Raw genomic sequence first — 17,707 nt, 5'->3', positions numbered from 1 at the left:
TCTACTCTCTGCAGGAAGACGTTGAAAAGTAGTTGATTCATTACCCACTGAAACCCTGGGGAAATCTAAATACCTTAAAGTTTAAGATGTTTTATTCTTAGAGTTCAGAATGAAAAATTAATGATATATGGGAAAAAGAGACAGACTTTTCTCTTAGACATTTGTCTTAATGCCTTCCTTGTTTTTTGCATTTTTGCTTATTTGACTTTTTTAAAAAAATTGTTCCTGTCATCAGTAAGTTCAAAGAATTGCAGCAGCAATTGTCCTGTAATAAGCCAGGTGCAGTGTTGTTTTTGGTTGTTTTTTTTTTTTTTTCCCCTCTTTCTCCTAAGATGCCTAGAAGTCAGACTTTCTAATTTTTTTTTTTTTTTCTGGTATGTTGTATACGATCTTTTAATTTGTTGTGTATGATCCGTTTACTATTAGCCATTAGTCCTGAAAAATAACACACTGTATGCTTTCAGGTAGACATTAGAATCATCTGCTCTGTTTACAGAGGTGGCTTAATCTCGGGTCTGGGCTCACAATACTATCAGTAGTATTTAACACACATTAAATACGTTTTCTCTAAACTGTTCTGAGGCACTGAAATTGTCTTGTACAAGACATCTTAGAAACTAAGCAAAATATGACTTGGGAAGAAGGAACTTGTATTTTTTTGTGTGAAATCTGTGTTTGGGTCTGAAATATCAGCTTCTAAGGGTTAAGTTATATGTGAAATTATATGGTGCTATGTAGGTGGGGTCAGTGCCTAATAAACAATGGTGCATGACCTGATTGCAACAATTGGTGCTGTGCTGGTTTATCAGGTATGTCTTTCCAGGAGCTTCCAAGTTATCAGCTAGCTTCAATACCTTTTCTACCATTTTTTTCATGCTGGCTTAAGAAAAACAAGTAATATTAAATCTGGTGAACCAATCCCTTGAACCAGTTCAGAAACTCCAGATATCCATATACACCAAACAGCTTTCCGTTCTCTGACTGTATAAACAGAAGGAAAATCCACTAGAGGCATTGCTCTAAAATGCAAGTGATACTTTTGTTGCACATCTTGACAACACAGTTCTCTCTTTTAAAATTAATGCTATTTGCTCCTCTTTGTTGTATGTATTTTATTTTTGTTTTTAGAAAGTCTTGTTAAGAATATGGATAGAGAGTCATTGATGTTTTCCATTTCCATCTTTCCAGCCAAAAAAGAGCTCTTTGAGATAACACAGACTATCTTATGTAAGTTTTACATGCTAGTCACCATTGCAGGCAACTTTATAATTAAATTGACTGAACTATATATAAACTCTTTGCTATTGTGTTGAGTGAACAGTGTTTGCATTGCTTTGAAACTCTACAGTTTGTTGTGTGATGAAGCTTTTTTTTTTAAACACCAAAATGATAATGTCTGTGGAATAGATTTTTTCCTCCAGGGAAATACTAAAATCCCTGTGGGACTGAGCTTTGGGAGCTGGGGATTATCTACAGAGAAACCTCTTTTCCTTCCTCATTCTATTTACTGAAACCAAATCCTCTAGAATTTTGGTGGTAAAGCCCACTCTGGAGGTAGAAACAGTTTTCTCTAGGTAGAAGAAGTGCCTGTAATAAAAGTTATGCAAATGTATTCCTTTTCCCAGGTAATGCCTGTGTTGGTGATGTAATTTACCTCACCCTTGGTTGCCTTAATTTTTTCCTCCTTGTAGTTTACACAGAGAGGTTTATCTAGGCATGAATTTTGAGGTGTGCAAAATTATTGGGTATAAGGACTCATACTGTAGTTTTTCTTGTTTGCTTCTTAGTCCCTAGCTTTATCAAAAATGAAATAAAAGAGTTTATTTCAGAGTGACCAGAAGACTTTAAAAATTAGTTGTACCCAGTATGTGTACCCCTCCAGGAAAGTCCAACCAGTGCTTTAAAGAGTACATATTTAGGCAGTAAAGTTCTTGGTAGCCCTCATCTGGGTGGGAGCATTTTCACCACCTGTGTTTGGGTGCACTTCTCCTTTTTCTCCACCTAGTTGATGATGTTGAGCTCCTCAGTGCACTTGGGTAGAAACCTGTGAAATCAATGAAGGAACCTTTCTGAACTTCTCAGGACATTCCTCTGTCTTTGTGGCTGCTTGATGAGCAAACCTTCAAATTTCTGTGCTGGCTCTATTACTCTGACTTTGTTATCATTGTATGAAAGCACAACATAAGTGTAAGTGTATAACGTCAACAGAGGCCACAGCTGAACAAGCCAAAGGTCTATTATTATTATTGCACATCAGACTAAACATTTTTTGGTTTTTTTGAAAGAAAAGTGAAGAATCAAGTTACATGCTTTGGAGCTGTGCTGTTAGGTATCTTTTTCCAAATCAGATTTTTTTTTTTTTTTCAAAGTGAAAGCCTGTCCTTGGTTCTCCAGGGCTTTTTTTAAACTGGCAGTATGCTTTAAAGTTTCCTTTTGTGTTTTGAAGGATGAAACTCAGGAAATCAAGGTAATTTTACAAAACACATATTGGAAGAATCAACTAAGTTTCTCTATGGCAAGTTAATGTTGTGTTTCCTGAGCTGTTGTTTTGAAAACAATGTATTGAGGCTGAGTGTCCTTTCTTTTCAATCCCCACACCCCCAAACAAACAACAAAGGAACCCCCATGCATTGCCAAACGTTGGGAGTACATAATGGAATCTTTTGACTTTACTGAAGACTTCAAGTTCCCCATTGCCTTACCATATATATATATATTATGGGTCTGAAAAATCAGATATCACTTCAGACATTGAGGGCAGCAACCAAAATATATACAATATGTGAAATTCTGGTCAGAATATGATTGCTGAGTGCATCTGAAATCCCTTCCTGTAAGATAAAGTAGGTTAACTTGGGATCTGCACAAGTGAGATCATTTGGGCTTGCTCTGGAGCTTATATATTGTCCATTTAAATTTTTGGGGGCTTATTTAAACTTAATGTTTCTTGCAGCCTTTCTGGTCATGACTATGTCATCAGAGAAGCTGATTATTCCCCTGAGTAATAGGCTGAGCAATATTTTCATTGCCTAGTCTGAAGCTTGACAAAATCTGTGTTTAAGCTGGTGATAAAGTTGAGATAGAAAAAACTTCCTAAGTAATTATCAGATGACAGATTTACCTATGAAGTGACAGACGGCTAGAGGTAGATGCCTCAAAGGATAATAAGCTAGTTCTAGAGGATGGGACTAGTTGAGGGTGGAAAGATTTTTACATGTTGAGCAATGGGACTGGGTTGGGATAGTCAATCAGTATAACAGACAGGTATCTAGGGTTAACCTTGATAATTCTGTATCCCAAGCTGCCAATGCAAAGTACAGTTTGTGACGTTAGAGTCCTGGGTTGTGTGAGTAGCAGTGTGCCTGCAGAACAGCTTCCTACATAACGCGTGTCCTCAGCAGGAATGCTGAGAGTGGTGCTGGCTCTGTCTGAGTTTTGGTCCAGATGGGTCTGGCTCATCCAGTCGCTAAAGTGCAACAAATCAGAGCCCTGTTCTCAGTGAGTCTGCAATAGTTGTGGGCGCTGGTGATAGCAACAATAGCTTTGTTTGTACCAACAGGGAACAATGAGGTCAGGCACAAGCTGTTGGAACTATTAATGCATTTTTAAGTGCTGAGAATTAGGAATATTTTATTAATTCTGGGAGACCTGATTATGTAGCTTATGCTAGGGTCTTCTTTGTGACACTCTTCCCAGTTGAAACAGAAAGGCTTGCCTAATCTAGGTAAAAAAAAAAAAAAAAATCTGTGGCATTGAGAGTAATTTCTTCTATTGATTTTCCCATATCCTAAAGGAGAACTGGTGTTTTGCAGAGGCAAAATAGTTGGTTGCTCAGGAGGAAATCAAGCTCATTAGACTTGGTAGCCTTGAAATCCTGAAACCAGTGAGTGCAGTATATGTGCAGTGTAACTACTACACAGAGTCTCAACATTTTAAAATCTGGATCTTTATCACTTCTGCTTTTACACAAAGAGAGGTTTTGTGGCCTTCTGATTCCTGAGAATTTTGAAGGCTGAAGTATCAGAACTAGGAAGGCAGGTCTTGTTTTACATCTGACTGATCTGACTTCCAGGAGGTCTGTGGGTGAAGTTTAGGCTGGTTGATTGGTGGTGCTCCTTCCTCAGTTGGGAGAAATGAGGGGCTGTCTGTTTTAGCAAAAATCTTTATGTGCATTCCTGCCAGTCTGATTTCTGAAATATAGGAACTACAGTAGCAGTATGGGGAGACTGAGGTAATAAAATAAGATCACCATCTCAATATGTAGGTGGTAAACAGTCTCATTTTTAGTTTTTGATCTTTTGAGACATTAAAATAGTTAATTGGAAAGTTCAGCTGCAGGCAACACTATTGGGTATCTTGTGGTGCAGAATATAGACTTTCAGCATGAGGAGAGAAAAGAAGCCATTGAGGCCCTTGTGCATTTGAAGTCACACTCTTGCTCTGGCTTGCTTTTTTTCACTGTTATAATGGATTAATTTCAATGAGATAATTTTTTAGTTCAGTTCTGGGCCCAAGCAACTCTGGAGAAACCCAGGATTTCTGATTCTAGTGAAAGTGGTGGCATCAACTTCTTTACGAAACCATAGTTTCTCATCTTGGCCATGAAATTGATACCTTGCTTATTTGATATGGATATACCACTTCTAACAATGAAAACATTTCCTTTATTTACCTTACATTCAGATAATAATGTGATCTCTGTGTCAGGAATTCTTAGCAACAATTGTCTTTGATTTTCTAAAAAACAATGGTATTGTTCACTGAAGTAGCATTTCAATCCTTCTTGGAAATTGAATATTTCTCCTGCATTTTAGTGCAGCTCATTTCCAGTACGACCTCCAGTCCAAGGGCCAAATACAACCCTGGTGTAAAACTAGTGAGTTTACTGAGGTTATTCTAGAGATTTGTTTCGCACTGCTTGTTTAGGATATGGACCTGTAAAGTGCTGAGTGTCCTCAGTTCCCACCAATGCCAGCACCTTGTCGACTTACCTCCTTATGCTGAGTTCTTGCATAATTCTTAGAAAGTTATGTTTCTAACTCTGGTAATTCAGTAGTTAGCTGTGAAAGCTAATAGATAAATAAGTGTGCATTCCCAAATACTTGAAGTTTGTTTCCTTTAAGCTCATAAGTAGGATGCTCAAGCCAAAAGAAATGAAACAAGAATTTTAACATTAAGGACTTGCATTCTGATGTTCCATCAGAAATATACATGCAAATGAGTGTCTTTGCCCTTGGATTACCTGAGAAAGTCAAACCTGGAGGACCATACAGGTGGAAACTGGTTTCTCCTGGGTTTATAATGGAAGAGGCTGATCCTCTTCCTTAGTTTCCAGGTGAAAACTGCATTTTCTTTTGCAAGTCTTGTTTTTGTACGGCTTAATTAAGGGCTGATGTGCATTCCTATCCTGATCATGTAAAATTCATTGTATCAGGTTAACTGTTTGCTCTAAGGGGGTAATAGTAGAACTTGACTCAGTTTAGCTAGGTGCATGAAACCAGCTTTTTCTTCACCGAAATGGGAAGCTTTTTTCTGAGGTCAGAATTGACCCAATATGGGCAACGGGGTTTAATATGACAGAGTTTTCATTCTTTAAAGAATGAAATACAAATAATGGGTAGTAGTCAAGGACAACACTGAACATTATTTTTTAACATAGTGAGTCCAATCTTTCTGTAAAATCAGGTACAAAGCATCTCGAGCTGGAAGAGAGCCTTAGGAAGAAGGATCCAAGGTGGAATAATTAAGAACTAGCCTCAGAATGAATAGAGGTGCCTCAGAGCTGTGCTTTGGGGAGACTTTGGCTCCCAAATTTAGGCTTGAATTTTCATTTCCTGAAGAAAGACCAGCCATGGTCATCACTGAAACTGCAGTCTGCATGGCAATTTAGCTTGTCTGTCTTGTAGGTTTTTGAAAAGGTGTCAGAAAACCTTGTAATTTCTTCAGTCGCTCTTGCCTGTGGCATTAAAGAGCGTACTGCTCTTCTTGTATTAATTCTGAGAGGGCAGAAAAATCCTGGAGAAGAAGGCATTAAAATTTTTTTGACTCCCAGTTTCATGATTTTGCATGTATTATCAACACTTTCAGGTATAAAATGCAAAAAGATGCTTCTTCATGGCCAGAATTTCACTTTTCATAGCTTTTTTCTAAATGTTGTTTAACTCTTCCTTCAAAAATTGTGTTGGAAGCTGAACTTCTTGCCATGGCTACCTTTTTTGCTAGGTATGTGTATGTTTGAGGTGTTTTTTGAGCACCTGAAGGCATTAACTAGTGTGTATCCACAGCAGTTAATACACATGCTGTGGTGTAAATGTGCATTATGAAATGTATTGTGCATTGTTCTGCATGCACCTATTTTTGGAGGTTTATAGAGTGTTCTAATGACCATTTGCACATGTCAAGGATATGCACTTGTGTTGTGTGCCCTGGGAAAACCCATGCTGTTGTTTTTCTGCCCAAATGATGACTGCTGCCTGGTTTTGGACATTGATGGCAAGCACTGGCTGCCTGCAGCGTTTAGTGTCGAAATTGAGCGCTGTGTGGTTTTTTTCAGTGATGGCGTGGTAGGTAGGGGTGGGAAGGCAAAGAGATGTTTGGTTAGAACCTCTCTTTTCCTGGAAGACTATTTAATTGTCTCCCTCTCCCTTTAATATTAAGCACCAACGACCATTTCTTGTCTGGTTCTCAGATCAGACCCCGACACCAACACGCTTCCTGAAGAACTGTGAGGAAGTTGGCCTCTTCAACGACATCGACTGCTCCCTAGAGCACGAGTTTAGGAAGGCACAAGAAGAAGAGAACAACAAAAGGGTGAGTGTGAGCACACCAAGACCTTCCTGCCTTTTGATTCCTGGAAACGTTAAAGGAAGTGTCCTTCAATCTGTGAGAAAGCAGATTGAGCTCTACTACCTAGTAGTAACCTTTTGGTTAGAAACTAGATGGCACTATAAATTGTGACATGCTTTTTAAAACCATTGAAGCAGTTGACAGAAATAAAAACCCCAAACCAACAAAAAAACAGTATTAAATAATAATAAAAAAAAGTGTAACTGTGTTTGCCAAGGTTTGATTCCAAGTCTCTGCTTTTAAGTGAACTATAACACAAATCACACACCTCTTGAGGAAGTGGCTTGGGAAAATTATATCATCTTTGAAGTGAGGATTGCAAAGTGGCTCAAATACATTACAGAGAAATTTGGCTTATGAAGGGGCATTTACTTAAGAGCAAAATTTTTTCTTTGGTTTTTTTTTTTTTTTTTAATTCCTTCACAACATGGTGGGTCCTTGGATTTATTAATCATCAATACCAGCTTTATTGTATACCTGTATTTCTTATAAGGCATTCAAGCTGAGCTGGGAAACTTTAACTTGAAGTACCTAGTAGATAATGTATCTCATTTTCAAATTTCTTTTAGTTTATTCTGAAGGTATTCTGTCAGTATTCTGAAGTTTAATTTGAATTATATAGACCACCTTGCATGTAAGTGTACTCCTGTACCCCAAGATAGTTAAGAGTGTTTTCAGGGATCCTAAAGTACCGTTAAAATTCTCAAAGAATTGTAAAAGAGCCTAATACTACACTAGAGAGGCCAGCAAGAAAAGAGGTAAAGCTGCCTGCTGAGGTGTAGAACAGGAGAAGAGGCTTGTAGAAAGAGAAGGGAGTCCCGGAGCAGCTTGGTTTGGGCTTACAAGGAAGGAAGTCTAGGTATGGTTCATAAGGAAAGCGACTGGGACAGATAGAGAGGAGAGAGGCTGTGTCATGATATGCTGAGCAAGGAATAAGAGTGTCCAAATGTGAGAGAATTCAAGTTTTGGTCAAGTATTGGGAAAATAGCACAGACTGACCCTCACAGCTTTGTGTGCTGGACAAATGTTAGGAAACAGCCACGTATTGAGATAACTGTGTCTAATTTTAGACTTGTTAAAAATCTTGTGGTTTAGATTCCGCTGAGGGTAGTCCTAGTTAGGATCAGGGAGAACATTTCTGTACATTCCCACTTCTTTGTCCATTACAGGATTTCTAAGTTCTCTCTTCCTGGTATTTATATTGAAGGAGTAGGAGAAGAGGAGAAATCTACTGAGGTGGACCTGAGATTGCAGCGCTTGATGTTGCAGGGAGATTTCAGCTTGCGAGGGATATTTGCAAAATGTGATTAAAACCTAGACAAGCACATCAAATTACCTGATAATTCCAGCTGTTTAGCAGTTTCTGGGAGTCTTACTCTGCCCTCCTACCAACCCCTGCAGCTGCCATTGGTGATCTCCAGGGAGCAAATAAATGATCATGGGGGTGGGAAATTGAATAGGGTGGTGAAAAAAAAGGGAGAAAAAAAGGAAAAAAGAAAAAAAAAAAAAAAAAAAAAAAAAAAAAAGGCGTAAGTCCCACTAGCTGGCTAACCTGTAACATTTGCTCTGTGTTTCCAATTAGTCTGCTGTATGTTCATTCTTACATTACTGACTGACTGTCAGATAGGAATCTGAAGCCGGCCCCAGTAGGGCTTTGCACAAATGCAAGAGACAAAGGCCAAGACAGAAGGAGACTCTTTGGGCTAGAGCTATCCCTAAGGAAATGCTTCTAGCAGCCTGTCCCCTGGAATATGAGTCTGATATAGTGTTGGCCTAATGGACCTACCAACACATGGAGACTAAGGTTAACTGCATGGAAATCTTACTCACTGCACAGAAAAGTCTTCCAAAAATATTTTTGATCATATTAATTTCTCTGGACTCTGAAAGAAACAGCTTTGTTTATTTTAGTATATCACTGTGGCTTAGCACACAGCTTGACACTGAAATCTTGTAACAGAAAAATACTTTCATTTCTCATTGGCTTTTTTTGCTCCTTGAGAGACATAATTTGAAAAGTCAGAGGACAAAGTTCAAGTAGTGGCTTTTTTTCCCCCTTTCTTTCTCATTTTTAATTTTTTTTTTTTAATCTTCTGTGTGTGACCCCATGGATAATACTTAAGAATTTGTTGTGATGAAGCTGGTTATGCAGACTGGTGACTTTCCAAATTAGCTGTGAAGCTGTGAGTACATTGGTTTAGGAACACCATGCACATCTGTTTTTTTAAAGATACTATTGAGTGGAGAGCACTTGCATTAATATCCCAGCTTCTTACCCAGGAATAAATCACTTGACATCCTTCTGCCACAGTTGCTCGTGTGTAAAATGGAAGAAGCATCTCTTTATGCCTCCCATACTTGGTATGCCTTATGGCTGTAAGATATTTGTCAAGGACCACCTCTGACAATGTATGTGGATTAGCCTTGGCTCAGGGACTGAGGGGACTCAAGGAACAATGATGATGACCTTCAGGACCTGGACTGAGAAAAATAAAGCTATAAATGGAAGTGAGTTTTTCCCATTGATTTTGGCTTCTCTGCTGTTTATACCATCCTATATTAGCTGGAAGAAAGGTCTGCTCCCTAAATGCAAGGGATGATACAGATCAGCAATAAGCATATGGATAAGCATGTGAGAAAGAGGCTTTTTCCATCCTCTTGATGGCACTCTTCCTGACACAAGTGTCCTACCACCCAAATTCACCACCTAAATTAGCACAGGTAAAAGCATACCTATACTATATTTCTACTTGCAAAATTGTAAATGTTAAAGCTCTTGTGAGCTTGAGGCAGACAGCAATTGACAGCTCAGACCCAGACAAAACGTGCAACACAACTCAGCATGGCAGGTAGTGCTGGCAGATCACAGGACCGTCTTAGCCCACTGTTTGCAGGTCTTAGGCTTGCACGGCTTGGAACATTAGGTATCCAAAGCATTTGTAGTGGGTTGTAATTGCAAACACATGACCTTTGCTGCTACTGGATAGGCCCTGTTGTCACATCTTGTTTTGAGCATTGAGTTGTGGCTGAGAGGATAATGTCAGAGATAGGAAGTCAGGCTTTGTTTCTGAATAACTCAGTGGACCCGCTTCATTAAAATGCGTGTAGCCTGACCTGCCTGTATGGAATGAGAAAAAGTGGAAATAATGCTGATTGTAGCAAGTGGAGTGTTGCATCAAATAGCATTTACAAATAGCGAGCTGAATGTTTCCAACATGAGGGAATGTCTAAAATCACATTCTGCATATGCTAGAGTTTGGATGCATCAATTCCTGAGACTTATCCTGATACTTTGAAGACTTCTAACCAGTGTTCAGTGCTGCAAGATAATGTGTAGTTCATGCAAATGAGGCAGGGAAATGGCTATTCTCATTTACAGCTTGGTTTTAATGCGGTTTGTCAGTGTCCGTTCAGGAAGCTCATTAGTCCTGTACGTGGCCTAATATTCCTGTTCTAAGTATCCTATCCTAAGGCAGGCACCTCACTGCTAGAATAGCATCAGTTAATTGAAGTGGTCCGATAAAGAAGAAGAACAAAACCAAATACAAAGCCTTCAGTAATAATTATTAAATAATTTCCATCTGCAGAAGTAATAAAAAGCCTGGGTATCCAATTTGGTTGTGTTAAACAAGGGATGATGCTACAGTCTGATGTGCGTCTGAAAGACATATATTTGGTATGTACATTCTAGGATCTCCTTCTACCTTGTGTATATTTCTGTGTATCAGCATAAGAAAGTAGATAAAATGCACTTGTCTAACTTGTAGCACATTGCTATTTCATGCTGAACTCAGTGACTCTCTGCCCTCCTGAAGAAATTTCCTGCAAATGTTTGCTGAATGTCATAGTTTGGTATTGTAACCTATGAGTATAGGTTGATATAATTCAAAGTAAGCTGGAAGTGATAGAATCTGTCTCTAGAGTAGGATAGTTTGGTGAAAAAATTAATTTAATTTCCACACCTTGCTTAAATTCCTTGCAATGTGGATCTAGCCCATAGGTTTTCCCCTCTTCTGAAAAGAAATACAGAAAAATAATAAGGGATTTTGCCTACATTTTATAGTTGACATTATGGCCGCTGAAACTAGCGCTGCAGTAAATGGGGCCCTTAACCAGGAAAGGGTGATATGGAAAGGTCTTACATGAGAAGAAAAAATATTTATATGTTGATAAAGCACACTGTATAAGTGTTTGGGTTTTAGAAGCCTGTATTGTAATACTAATAGGCTATGCAGTAATGCTGGCAACGCACTCCCTTGGTGAAAGAACAGGGATTAAGGGTTCATTTTGGTGGCTGGCTTGGCTGATGGGTAACAAATCAGCCCCAGTTTTCCCTTGTAAGTACTCTGAAACCCCAGTAGGGTTCTGGAGAAGAGCACTGTGCTGGTAGATGTTTCTGAGTCAAGTGCTCTGAAAGGGCTGAATTTCATTTGTGAAATAATACAAACCAACAAACTCATAAGTCTGTTCCTGGAGCACTTTTGACTCATTGTCTGACAGTCTGTACAATGGAAGGAAAGACCTATGTTTAAATGCTTACTATGTTGATTTTTTAAAAAAATTATGCTATCATAAATGCACATATGTACATCCTCCCTGGATTTGTCTAAACATGATGTAAGATCATCCATATTGTTTTAAGTCAAAGAGCCCTCTGATTTCTTATTTTCCCACTGAGATTAAGTATTTTATATACTCAGTACGTCATAGTAGACACAAAGTAAGACTAGAAATTGTTTATGTTAATACAGTTCTTTAGGGCCAGGGTACCATTGTTGTATGCATTGTAATAACTCCAAGCTTTTACTTTATCAATAAGTTAAGCTGCTGTCAACGTGATAAAACTCCCAAAACTCTGAAGTTCAAAGTCCCACATTCAAAGGTTTCAGTATAATAGTTCCTATACTCTAAATAGAACGTCTATATCTGGGAAGATGCAAGCATCCTCACATGATAGCATTTTTTCTGAGTGACGTATTGAAATCCTGGAAAGATACACTGTAACTATGTATGAGTTTTTCTGAGGTTATTCTGGGTTTTCAAATGCATTAATTGCATCAAGTTATTGATCTGCTTTTTGGGTTCATTTTTTTGGCTTGCAACACCCCTTTTTTTCCTAATTAAATTATTTTTTGCAGTATTCCTATGAAGAAGGTAAATGCTCTGTCTCTTATTTTCTAAGGGAAAAAACAGATTCCAGAGGACATTGCTTTCCATCCTTTGTAGTGTGACACCAAGCTCTCGAAGGGATCACATATGTGAACTGAGAATTGCAGGGTATCTGGGTCCTCTTCACCATTCTGCCAAGAGAGCAGCTTTCTGTCTCTTTTGGTTCCTAAATGTCTTTAGCAGTGTGGCCCCAAAAGACTGATAGATACCCTCAAAGGCATTTTGGTGCCTTGCTCTCACTGAAACTAAGCAGGACTAAATCAGAGAGCTACCATAAAGGATCTGGACTCAAGTGACATGCTGAAAATTGCGCAGGAAGTCTGTGGCAGAGCCTCGGATTGATTCCATATCTCCTTGCTCTCAGCATAGGGCATCCCACAGACCATGTGTGTTAAAGATTTATCAGCTGTTGTTCAGTGTTGCTAAAGACAGGAAGAATGCTCTCCTCCTCTCTCCAGATGGGTAGGCTTTCTGGATTTTAACTTCTTAACCTCTGTAGATTTCATGGTAGACATGTGGTGGTTTTTGTATGCGGGCAGCTCCACAGTCGGCGCTTCAGTCCTCTTGTTTTGAGCACGTATCTATCTCCAGGCACTTAGTTGCCACATTGAATTGTGTTACAAAAGGGACACTTTCTGCATAATGGCATAGGAGAGCAGTCAAGACAAAACTGTTCATGACCTTGCAGAAATATTCACAAGAACCAGCTTTAATTTAGGCTTGTTCCTACTGGTACAGCATCTTATCTTCTGCTGGCAGGCAGGTCTATCTTATCTTGAATGGACTTTTGAGCAGATTTATAGGTTTAGATCCTCATACTCAAAGAGAAGACCTGAATGTTTTTCCAGCAATAAGTGTCTATATCATGCAGAAAGGCAATTCTTGAGGGCATACGTTTTTGATTCTGCTAAACCTCCCTAACCATCATCCTTCCATGTTCTTCTGAATTCCAGCTGGTGAATCATCCTGCAGAGCTCAGTCAGGACAATTCACTTTCCTTCCTCTTATTATTGTCTATGTCCCAAAGAAGCAGAGTCACCCTCTTGTAATGTTTGGAGGTTTGTTATGTTTTGTGTATTTTGGCTACGCCCCAAAAAGGAGGCCTATCTGATTTCATTTTAACTTTTCTTTCACAGCAACACGGCAAAGTTGTGCCTTTTGCCTTGGTCTTCCTTGGAATGTTTTTAATGGTACAGCTTCCTTGTTACCAGTTCAGGTTTCAGCAGCATGGACTGGATGGCACATGAAAAAGGAATAAACCTTTCCTGTAGTGGCATTTTTATAAGTCTATCCGTTAGGCAAAGCCCCTAAATCTTGGCAGTCTCTTTAGAGCATACGCTCAGCTATTAAACACGAGCTCTTTGCTCCTCAGAGTGGGCTGCAGCCTCTACGGTTGGGTGGGTAATAAGATACTGCTGATACACTTCAGAGCAAGGTGCACTTTTCCTTTATTTATGAAGATAGACACGCTGGTCAAGGGCTTAATCACAGCTGATAAATCATTTTAGAAAGCCTATTAGAACCATATGCTGATCCCTCATATTAACATGGTGTGTCTGTTTCTAGTCTAATAAGGCAGGGTCTCTTTCTCCTCTCCCTTCCCCCTGCCTGGCGTGCAAATTATTTATCTGTTTAAGTGCTATTGCTTGCTTGGGGGCATTTCTCTCTATGAGAGGTATTGTTAATAAAGCAAGGTGAACAGGGGAAAGAAGGATTCTATCTCTCCAGAGATAGAACCAGAGAGCAAAGCTGAGTGTTTTTGGTCTCCTTTGCCGAGAGGGGATTGCAGAGCAATTGTCTGAAAGCTGAGGCAAGGAAACCTATTGGTTAAAGACTGGGACACTGTGGTATGGCCTTCACAGCAGCATAAGGTTGTCATTTTGGCCCAGGTGGTTACAATCCTGGAGCCCAAGAACCGCGAGGGTTGGGTGTGCTGACATTTTGGTTACCTCACCTTTCCCTCACTTGGAGAGGGCTGCTGCAAGAACAGAATCCACAGCCATCTAATGAGATCCACATTGGTGAAGTTATCCAGAGCCAAGTCCTATTTATCATTAATTGGTGGGTTTGCTTGCAGATCTTTCCTATTATTTGCTGATTATACCCCTACACATTTTATTATCTTGCCAAAATTCAAATGCTAATAATTTATTGATTTATTTTGTATTTATAACACTGTCTACTGCCTAAATAGACATAGTTAGAAGATTTCAAAATGGCAACAGCTCTTTTGCTGACTGGGTTTCTTTCACATTTTGCACACGGCAGTCAACTGTTTATAAACCTCCCTAGGGACTCCTAAACCTTTACAGTTGGGTTCCTCCCATAACTTCAGCCTCTTTTCTCCCTTTCTCCCCCAAGGCAAGTCTTGTTTTTTTGGCACAAAGACAATGATGGTGATTGTTAGGTGGAGAAAATGTCCACAAGCTATGAACTGTGGGTAAGGAGTATTAATTTGTAGAGCAAGAAGGATAAATTGGACATGGGAGACATCCAGTAGAGTAAGGGTATCTTCACCATAAAGTGAGGGATCCACATCTGAGTTGCTAGTGTTCTTTAGGCATACAAAATATGAAACTGAAAAACTGAAAGTTCACTTGTAAAGTGAGTTTGTGTGCACTTGTGTGCATGCTGTAGCATGTCCCATTTCCAGCAGTGCACAAATTTGACTTTTAAATCTGATGTACTTCAGAGTAAAGAAAGGAATAGTGGAGAGAAGAAACAAGCCAGAACAACTGGTCACATGTGATGGCAGTTAATGAACGCCAGAGCGGGATGTATAGCCTCATACATCTCTGGGGCAGTTTCATTGACTTTAGTGGAATTGAAATTTTCAACCTATTACAACCAAGCAAAGATCTGAAGGGAGAAAAGCCTTGCTCAGAGACCAGGAAAAAACCAACTGTGGTCATGACGTGATGTGAAGTATCTGTGTTGTTGTTGATGTCCTGCTAATATGGGCCCTAAAAATAGGGCCTTTTAAAAACGATACTAAGGAGGTAAAAATTATACATATTAACTGTTTCCTCATTCTGGTTTCTCTCTCACATGCTTCTCTACAAAACTTGCCAAGCCCACTATTATCAAATAAACATCAACTTTTTTTCCCCCCCTGAATTATGAGTAAACTGTGTGTGGCTCGGTCCGGTCCCTGGGAAGGGAAAAGACATCAGGTTGCCATGTGAATGTTCATGTCAGAGTGCAGCTCTGCCAGCCAGTCTGGGGCTGGGTGGGGAGAGACACGGGGAGAATGAACTCAGTGTTACAAACCGTCTCTTTTGAATTTCTACAACCTATTAGTCACAGCAAGCTGCCCTTATTGATTTTAGTAAGAGAGGTCACTTTTAATCCTCTAAAGTGGAGAGAGCTACATGCACTCTCCATAGCATGACATTAAAATTGACACAGCTCTGCATCAGTTCTATGAAAAAGCCCTAAACCTAGATGGATTATTGGGTTGCTTTTCAATGAATACAAGCTGCTAACCAGAGCATGCTAACCTAGATTAGGTGTAAAAGCTTTAAAATGCTTTGTAACGAATACACAACCAAAAGAAGCTAGAATATATGAGAACACACTAAAAGAGCTGTCCCCGCAGAAATAGGCCATTAGTCTTCAGATACTTATTTTCTCCATTTAAAAACATTTAAATGTCAACATAAAAGAGTGGAGATTATCATATAAAAGAGCAAACAAAAGCTGACCTTACTCCATGATTATGAAGAAAGCTTTATTCTGGCTGATACCCCTTGCTAGTTTTGTTTATGTTCTTTAGAGAACTAAATCTTTGAATACAATTAGGACTCCCCGACTCGAATCTTAAGTGTGCCTCAAAATAAACAGCAGAGGTGAACTCTCAGCAGTTTTCTTTTCATCTTTGTTATCCTTGCTCTGACCCTTTTTTCCTGCCTCATGATCCTTTGTGGCACACTATTATTAAGAGAAATCTTGATAGAAAAATGTGCTTAACATGGATAGGAAAATCACTGTGAGCCTGGAAAAGTGGTGGTTGGTTTTTTTTTTTTTTTTTCCTTTCTTTCTTGCTTTGGGATTCCAGAAAATTACTAGTACCCTTTTGATTTTATGCTAGTTATTTATTTTGAATTTTTTTCTCTGAAGGATTTTTCTTTTTTTTCTGTGAGTCTCGGTAAATATTTACAATGTAATGTTTAGTGAAATTTGTTGCCTTGTCATGTAAGCTTGGTGCTCTCCCTTTTCATTAGTTGTAAGTTTGCACCAATATTTCTTACTGAAGGTTAGAAATTTCCCTTTCTGAATAAAAGTCAACTGCAAAAGAAACAGTGGCAAAAACCATTCAGGTACAATGTTGAAGTCTAATTTGTGGAGCCTGTCAGAGGTGTCACACCAGCTTTCAGTACATCTTAAAAGTCCTCTCTCAGTAGTTGGTTGAGAAGGTCTCTGAGCTCTTTCTCAACAGAGGTTAAAGTATGTGTGTGTTCATGAAGCCAGCGTGGCTTCCCCTCCCACATCAAGAGATACTCTGCCTCCCCTTCCTCCCTCACCTGAGATGTGTGTGTGGGGTGGTGGTATTTCCTCCCTCTTTGTGGATTTAGCAAGGCCTAGGGAAATTCAAAGCAGGCACAGAAAGGGAGCTGGCTTTTGGCTTTGTCACTGACACTGAGACGTGACACCTGGAAGAAAAGGTGAAAGACACCCAATCTGCAGATTGTCTGGGCTTCTGTCTGGCAGCTTATTTTTGTCCTAGCCCTACCTTTTCTTCTCCTATCAAGGAAGAAATAAAAATAAGGTACCTTGCCACTATCTCCTTCTTTCTGTTGGAAGAGTCCTCCCTGCTGTCCTAGAGGAGAGAGAAAGAGGGTTGCTAAAGGAGGAAAGAAATAAAAGGAAGAAAAAATAAATTTCTTTTTTACTTATATAAAAGATGTATTCTTACCACAGATCAGACTTGTTGGGGAAAACAGTAAGGCAAATTCACACAGAAGAAGAAGGAAAATAATATTACTAAGACATGAAGAAAGCTGAGGGAGATTGTCACAAGGCTGTTCAAGTGAGAGAGATAGGGTGAAAAATCAGCACTCATATGAAGCAGACATTAAAAACACAGCTCTCTGTTTTTTAAGAAGCGGGATATCCAAATATTCCTGTGATATATGTCTTAGCAGAACTGGGGGAGCAGAGATTGGGGAGTGTGAAAAGTAAAATTTGCTTTTCTCCTCACCATGCCCATCCTGTCCCTTCAACCCCCAATCCAAGGACATGGAATTAGTTTCTCAGCTTAATATCAAAATGAGACGTCAAGGGATGCGGCTGTATAAGAGAAGAGGAGACATGAAGGTGCTAAGTTGATGTTGGGTATTGGAATAGCTTTTCCCTGGAAAAGTGGAAAGGAAACTCAGTCTGGACACTCACGTTTTTGCTTTCTTTATAGTCTTCTCTAAGATATTGTTCCTCTCATCATACTCCTGTCTTATCTCTGAGATCTCTGTGTACATCCCTTGGGAAGTATACATCTGTGTAAGTGCTGTTCCTGTAATGACAAAGTAACCATGGTTCTTTCCCATTTATGCTATTTTTTCCTAGTACAGTAAACTCATGCAAATTTAAATTCCAACGTATATGTTTCAGGAAAACCAGGAAAACTATTATGCATATTACACCTCTGCACATAAGTTCTTATTTTGTGGATTATTGAGTGGCTGGAATCTTTTTC

The 17,707-nt window shown here is 39.2% G+C and overlaps 1 protein-coding gene across 1 annotated transcript in view; it reads left to right on the top strand.

The window, feature by feature from the left end:
• Positions 1–17,707, top strand: part of CREB5 (cAMP responsive element binding protein 5) — a 235,365-nt gene that overhangs the window by 28,065 nt on the left and 189,593 nt on the right. The window contains exon 4 of the mRNA XM_040084092.2: positions 6,689–6,810. Within this exon, the coding sequence (XP_039940026.1) occupies positions 6,689–6,810 (122 nt within the window). The remainder of the gene's footprint in view (positions 1–6,688; positions 6,811–17,707) is intronic.

This window comes from Hirundo rustica, chromosome 1 (assembly GCF_015227805.2).
Source record: "Hirundo rustica isolate bHirRus1 chromosome 1, bHirRus1.pri.v3, whole genome shotgun sequence".
Taxonomy (NCBI): Eukaryota; Metazoa; Chordata; class Aves; order Passeriformes; family Hirundinidae; genus Hirundo; species Hirundo rustica.
The sequence above is the reverse complement of the archived record's forward strand: the minus strand, read 5'-3'. Positions and strand labels throughout refer to the sequence as shown.